Here is a 6,498-nt window from a genome sequence, read left to right as displayed (position 1 = left end):
GCCTCCGCCGGGGGGCCTTAAAGGTCCGAACACCCAGCATCGGCTCAACCCCCAAGATCCCCCTTTCCCCAGGCACGGCTACACGCGGGAGGGTCGTGAGCTCGGGTACGTGGTGTCGCAACACACCAAACGCCCCTGCGGGGTGCTACCATTGCGACTTCTACGGAAAGGGTGACACCGACTTACCTAACGCTGCTGAACCCCCAAGTGCCAACGGCTTTTCATGGCGACACATTTGAAGACGTGGAAGACTGGCTGGCGGAGTTCAAGCGCGTGGCTGCGTTTAACGAGTGGGACAACAACGCCAAACTCAGGAACGTCTACTTCAGCCTCCAGGATGGTGCTCCCACGTGGTTTATGAACCGTGAAAGTGCCCTGTCATCCTGGCCCGAGTTCCAGCGCAAGCTACTGGAGACATACTCCAGCCCCGATTGCCAGGAAAAAGCGGAGCGAGCCCTTCAGTCACGCACGCGTTCAAAAGCCCAACGAGAGCGTCACAATGTATGTGGAGGACATGACGCGTCTTTTTCAGCGTGCCGATCCGAGCATGTCGGAAGAAGAAGAAGATGCGTCACCTCATGAGAGGCGTAAAGGAACAGCTCTTTGGCGGTCTTGTTCGGAATGCGCCCAAGACTGTTGCGGAGTTCCTCACTGAAGCCACCGCGATGGAGAAGACGCTTCAGCAACAGTCGAACATGTATAACCGACAAGTAAATGCCGCCTGCACTCCGGTTACTCCGGTAGGCTGTGCGACGTCCCCTTGCTTTGCGAGCTGATTCGCTCAGTCGTTCACGACGAGCTACAGAAGCACGAAGGTACGTCGCCACCTCCAGTCAGCTCCCTCACCAGCGTTGTACGCAACAAAGTACAGCAGGCACTGCAGGCTTTCCACCAGTGAAGCACCACCTCTGCCAAGCGAGTACCGGCACAAGACTAACTGAAACCTAGAATGTCTCCTTTGTCTCCACAGTAATTTACCAGAGTTTGCAAATCTTACTGGTTATCTGCTAACAGTACAATATCGTCCGCATACATTAAACCCGGTAGTCGTTGCTCAACAACCTTTCCGCCTAATCTGTACGACAAATTATACCGTAGACTGCTTCCTTGTAGCCTTCTTTCCGTACTTATCATATAAAGCATGAACAGCAGTGGTGATAGAGGACAACCTTGCCTTAATCCTTCGTGCACCTCGACAGTTGTCGTACTCTTAATTTCCTTCCATGTTATTTCAATATTTCCTCGATAGATTTCCCGTAGAAAATCAATTACCTCATGACCGATACCTTCATCTTTAATGTGCTCCGCGGGAGTTCCCTGTTCACAATGTCGTATGCACCGCTTGTGTCCAGGAAGGCTAAATACAGAGGTCTATTTTCCGCCTTAGCTATTTCTATGCACTGGGTAAGCACGAACAGGCTATCATCTAAGCACCTCCCACTTCTGAACCCGTTCTGAAGTTCTCTGAGTATTCTATTACTTTCTACCCATGAATGCAATTCTATTGCCAGCCTATATATGACTGATGTTATCGTAATTGGTCAGAAGGATTTTATGCTCGTCTGATCGCCTTTCCCTTTATAAATCAAATTAATTTTACTCTTTTTCCAGCTGTGCGGAATTTGCTTATTTATGACTACCTCCAATGCTTTTAGCAGGGTTTCCTTGCTTCTTGGGCCAAGTTCATTAATTGATTGAAATTTCGTCTATCCCTGAGGACGTGCATTTTGGAACAGTTCTGTATCGTGCGGTGCCGCAGGCAAGACATGACCAGAGGCTCCAAGCAAGGGGAGCGGAAAGCGTCCCCGTTTATTCAACAGCCGTGTATATATACACTAAGTGGGAGAGGGTGTGTTCCCTCACCACAATGTGTCATGGGCGATACCGATATCTGTCACGTCACACGTGCCATAGATGCGAAGCCAGCGCTGCGCCAGATACGATACATCCCCTTTTCTTTCAAAGGAGCAAAAAAAAAAAACACAGGAAAGAACATTAGTAGAAATGAATATTGAGAACGCGATTTAGGGAACTTGCACAAAGCTTCGATTATAAGTAAGCCTCTGTGGGGGCCTTCGCTCTCGGGTTGACCTTCTGAACGCAGGTTCTTGGTTCTGCTGCAAGCATGCAGGAGCGTTGGATGAGGCGGGAACGTGGCCAGTTGTGGCCGGTGACTCTGCGACAGTGTTGCTGCTGCATGGTGAAGGTCTTCCTTCAGCCCCTTGGCGGAGGTCTTCCTCAGAGTCACAAAGGCCTCTTTGTCGAAAAGCTTCTCTTGTAGGCAGCAGATGTCGCCGATTGCGCCGCAGGAATTTGCCATCCTCAGTGATTATGATATACGACCGGGGATATGTCGCAGCTTGAACGACTTGACCTTTGGTGGCCCACTCCCCTTCTCTGATGCGTACCGTGTCTCGGGGGTTGAGTGGTGGTAGTCGTCGGCTGCAACGGTCGGTCTGACGATGCTTCTGTACGCTGCGACCTGGGCAGGGCCGGACGTCGGGCAACGTTGTCCGTAGTCGTCTTCCTTGAAGTACTTCGCCAGGTGATGGTCCGGATTCCATTGGAGTAGATCTGTAGGCAAGAAGACCAAGCCAAAAATCGTGATTCATTTGAGTGCTTTTCTTTAAAATCCTCTTAACTACTTGCACGCCTTTTTCCGCCAGACCGTTGGACTGGGGGTACCGAGGGCTGGAAGTGGTGTGGATGAAGTCGTACCTTCGGGCAAACGCAGCAAAAGCGTGGCTAGAAAATTGTGGGCCATTATCCGAACAAACTTCAACTGGTATGCCGTATCTAGCAAAAATTGCACTTGTTGCTTCAATGACCGTCTTCGCGGTAGTATCTTTTAGCAGCTCTACTTCAGGAAAGTTTGATAATGCGTCGTAGACGCACAGGTATGACCGTCCACCATGCTCAAAAATATCGATGCCGACACGATGCCACGGTTTATCAGGTACTGGGCGCAACTGTAACGGCTCTTGGGGCTGTCTGTACGCGTACGTTTTGCATGCAGAACACGCCTGTGCGAAAGTTTCTATGTCACGGTTTATTCCTGGCCAGAAGACAAGATGCCTGGCCCGTGATTTGCATTTATTGATGCCCAGATGACCTTGATGAATGCGTTCCAAAGTTTCTTTCCTCATCGTAGCCGGAATTACAACTTTGCACCCTTTTAAGAGGACTCCGTTCACGTGAGAAAGCTCTCCTTCAAAAGATTTCCAGTGGCCTTTGAGTGCTTTTCCTGCCGCCAAGTCCACAAGAACTTGCTTTAATTCTTCATCCCGACTAGTTTCCGTAGCCAACCTCTTCCAGGTGTTATCGGTGACAAGTGAAGAAACAACACTTACTGCGTGCACTTCAGTGTCGTCGTTGATGACGTCGTTTCCCGTGATGGGTCCGGTTGTTGCACGTGACAGCATGTCAGCGAGAAGCAGTTGCTTCCCTGGTGTGAACTGAAGTTTTACGTCATAGCGAAGAAGGCGCAGGAAAAAACGCTGCAACCTCGGGGGCATGTCGCCAATGGCCTTCTGCGAGATGGCAATCAAGGGATGGTGATCAGTTTCTAGAATAAACGGCCGACCGTAGACAAAATGGTTAAACTTCTCGCATCCATATGCCAACGCCAGGGCCTCCTTTTCAATTTGCGAGTAACGTTGTTCGCACTCTGTAAGTGCCCGCGAGGCATACGCGACTGGCTTCCATGTATCCTGGTGGCACTGCAATAGCGCTGCGCCGATTCCGTTTTGCGATGCATCACATGACACCTTTGTTGCTTTTGTTCGATCGAACACGGCTAGTAAAGGCGCTGTACTTAAACTTTCGCAAAGCTGCTTCCACTCTTCAGCGTGATTAGGCGTCCAGTCAAACGCAGTATTCTGCTTTATAAGATTTCTGAGGAGCGTCGTCCTTTGGGCCAGTGACGGCATAAACTTGCTGAAATAATTCACGGTTCCTAGCATCCTCTGTACTGCGAGCTTGTCGGTCGGCGGTGGAATTTGAATCATTGATTTTGTCAGTGACGGGCTTGGTTTGATGCCTTCCTGGTCAATGACGTCACCAAGAAACTCGATTTTACCGACACCAATGGAACACTTGTTCGGATTAAATGTCAGACCGCCGCGTTCGGCTGCTTGCAGTACAGACTCCAGGCGCCTGTCATGCTCCTGTCTCGACGACCCCCACACCAGTACGTCATCAACGTATACTCTGACCCCAGGAAGGCCTTCAACAATTTCATTTAGCGTTTTCTGAAATACCTCAGGCGCCGATGCTATACCAAACGGTAAGCGCAGAAATTGTAGCGCCCGAATGGCGTTGCAAAGGTGCAAATTCGGGAGGTTTCGTTGTCCAACGGAATTTGGTGAAAACCAGAGTTCGCGTCAAGACGGGTGAAAACTCTAGCGCCCGCTAACTCTGCCTCTATGTCTTCTCTTCGCGGCATTGTGTAATGTTCTCTTGATGCATTGATTAATCCTCCTGGGGTCGATACATACTCGAATTTTCCCGTCCTTCTTTCTAACAATGACCAATGGGCTTACCCAGTCTGTGGGCTCGGCGACTTTGGTTATGATGCCCGCGCGCTCCATACGTCCCAGTTCTTCTCGCAAGGGTTCCTGTAGGGCCAGCGGCACTCGTCGGGCTGCTTGGACGATTGGCGTGGCGTCGTCACGTAGAACCATTCGATAGACCCTTTCAACGCACCCGGTTCCTGTGAACAAGTGGCGAAAGTTTCTTGCGACTTCCTCAGAACTGTTTCGAGATACTGCGTGTATGCGTGACACAAGTCCAAGATTTTCGCTAGCCTGTAAGCCCAGGATGGCCTGATGCCCCTTGGACACCACGAAGAAGTCGAGGACGGCGCAACGGTCACCTAGTGCTAATTCTGCACGAATAACGCCATCATGCTTGATAACCCCTCCGCCATACGAACGTAACACCGCGCTGCTTGGTTTCAGGGGCGGTTTCGGGCGAATTTTACGGTAGCAACCGAAAGGTAGTAGATTTGCTTGCGCTCCTGTGTCGACCTTGAATTCAAGTGGTACGTTCTTGATTTGGCCGACAACTGTCCAGTCGTGTTGCTTTGGTGCGCAGCTTGACACGTCCAGAATGTCAAAGTTATCTTCACCGCCCTGAAGTTCGCCTATATCGGCAAATCGTCTGCAGCAGATAGCGAAATGGTTGGGGCGTTGACATTTGCGACATGTTTTCCCGAATGCAGGACACCTTCGTGGCGGGTGCATACGTGCGCACTTAGGACACTTGTAATGCCTGGGCAACTCACTTTGTTTACTTGGGTGTTCCTTACGCATCGCGTCAATGTGGCTTTCGTCTCGTGCCCAAACTTTTTGTTGCGCTGCCGTCGCTTCAGCTGCTTTAGCAGCCTGCTCAGCCTTCACTAAATTCAGCGTAGTGTCCCGCAGCAACCTTTCTCTAAGTTTCTCGTCGTTAGTTCCATAAACAATTTGGTCCCTAATCATTGCGTCCATTTGGGAGCCAAAGTTACATGCTCGTGCCTGGTTCTTTAAGTCTCGCAAGAAAGGTTCGAAAAGCTCACCAGGGGCCTGGACTCGCGTACGGAAAACGTAGCGCTCATGGACTTCGTTCTGCTGAGCCGCACAATATGCATCGAACTTCGCAATGACAGTGGCGTAGTCATTCCTGCTCTCGTCTTCGCCAAAGCTGAACGTGTTGAAGATCTCGATGGCTTCCTCGCCTGCAACGCTCAGCAGAAGTGCTGTCTTGCATGATTCCGTTCGAGGCTTGCCGGTTGGCTGTTCTGACGCGGCGAGGAAAAATTCGAACCTTTGCTTGAATGCCTGCCAGTTCTTGGCAATTTCACCAGCCGAGCTCAGCGGGCCTGGTGGCTTCAGGAAGTCCATGGGGCTGGTCTTGTAGTATAATCTTCGGTTCACCAAGACTGGACGTCGGCGTTGACCCCACTTCTGACACCATGTATCGTGCGGTGCCGCAGGCAAGACATGACCAGAGGCTCCAAGCAAGGGGAGCGGAAAGCGTCCCCGTTTATTCAACAGCCGTGTATATATACACTAAGTGGGAGAGGGTGTGTTCCCTCACCACAATGTGTCATGGGCGATACCGATATCTGTCACGTCACACGTGCCATAGATGCGAAGCCAGCGCTGCGCCAGATACGATACAAGTTCCTTCCGCATTTTACCAGTTAAGATTGGTCAGTTCTAAGCTGTTTTCTATTATGCTATCCTGTGCTGCTCCCTCATTTGGGGCGATCACCCTATCGTCTTTCCTAAATGACTCTGCTATAACTGAACCAATGTAGTTCACAGCGTCATCTCCCTCTAAACAATTTCCCTCGGCATCGTGAATCTGTTCCTGCTTTCTGTGATTCGCTTTACCCAGCCAGCTTATATGGTTCCAGAATTTTCTTGACCCCCCTTTAGTTGCATCGCGAACTTCAGTCAGCCAATGATCAGAGGACTGCTTTATTTTAGCCTGGACGAGGACCCGCACTTGTTT

At 50.6% G+C, this 6,498-nt stretch overlaps 1 protein-coding gene across 1 annotated transcript; it reads right to left on the bottom strand.

Annotated features, from left to right (window-relative positions):
* Positions 1–221: 221 nt before the first annotated feature.
* Positions 222–6,153, bottom strand: LOC135921650 (uncharacterized). Its single transcript, XM_070522101.1, has 4 exons — positions 4,542–6,153; positions 3,351–3,530; positions 2,409–2,574; positions 222–277 (listed from the first exon to the last, which is right to left on the bottom strand). Exons 1-4 carry the CDS (start codon positions 5,880–5,882, stop codon positions 222–224), a joined length of 1,743 nt encoding a protein of 580 aa, XP_070378202.1. The 5' UTR covers positions 5,883–6,153.
* Positions 6,154–6,498: the final 345 nt, after the last annotated feature.

This window comes from Dermacentor albipictus, chromosome 7 (assembly GCF_038994185.2).
Source record: "Dermacentor albipictus isolate Rhodes 1998 colony chromosome 7, USDA_Dalb.pri_finalv2, whole genome shotgun sequence".
NCBI classification, from domain to species: domain Eukaryota; kingdom Metazoa; phylum Arthropoda; class Arachnida; order Ixodida; family Ixodidae; genus Dermacentor; species Dermacentor albipictus.
The sequence above is the reverse complement of the archived record's forward strand: the minus strand, read 5'-3'. Positions and strand labels throughout refer to the sequence as shown.

Bases quoted from the DNA above. Each gene is read 5' to 3' on its own strand.
- LOC135921650 (XM_070522101.1), bottom strand. From the start codon at position 5,882: ATGGACTTCCTGAAGCCACCAGGCCCGCTGAGCTCGGCTGGTGAAATT. The intron at 2,575-3,350 runs GTAAGTGTTGTT...TCTTGCCTACAG, and splicing joins ACGACACTGAAGTGCACGCA to ATCTACTCCAATGGAATCCG. The intron at 278-2,408 runs GTACGCATCAGA...CGTTAAACGCAG, and splicing joins CACTCAACCCCCGAGACACG to CCACGCGCTTGAACTCCGCC.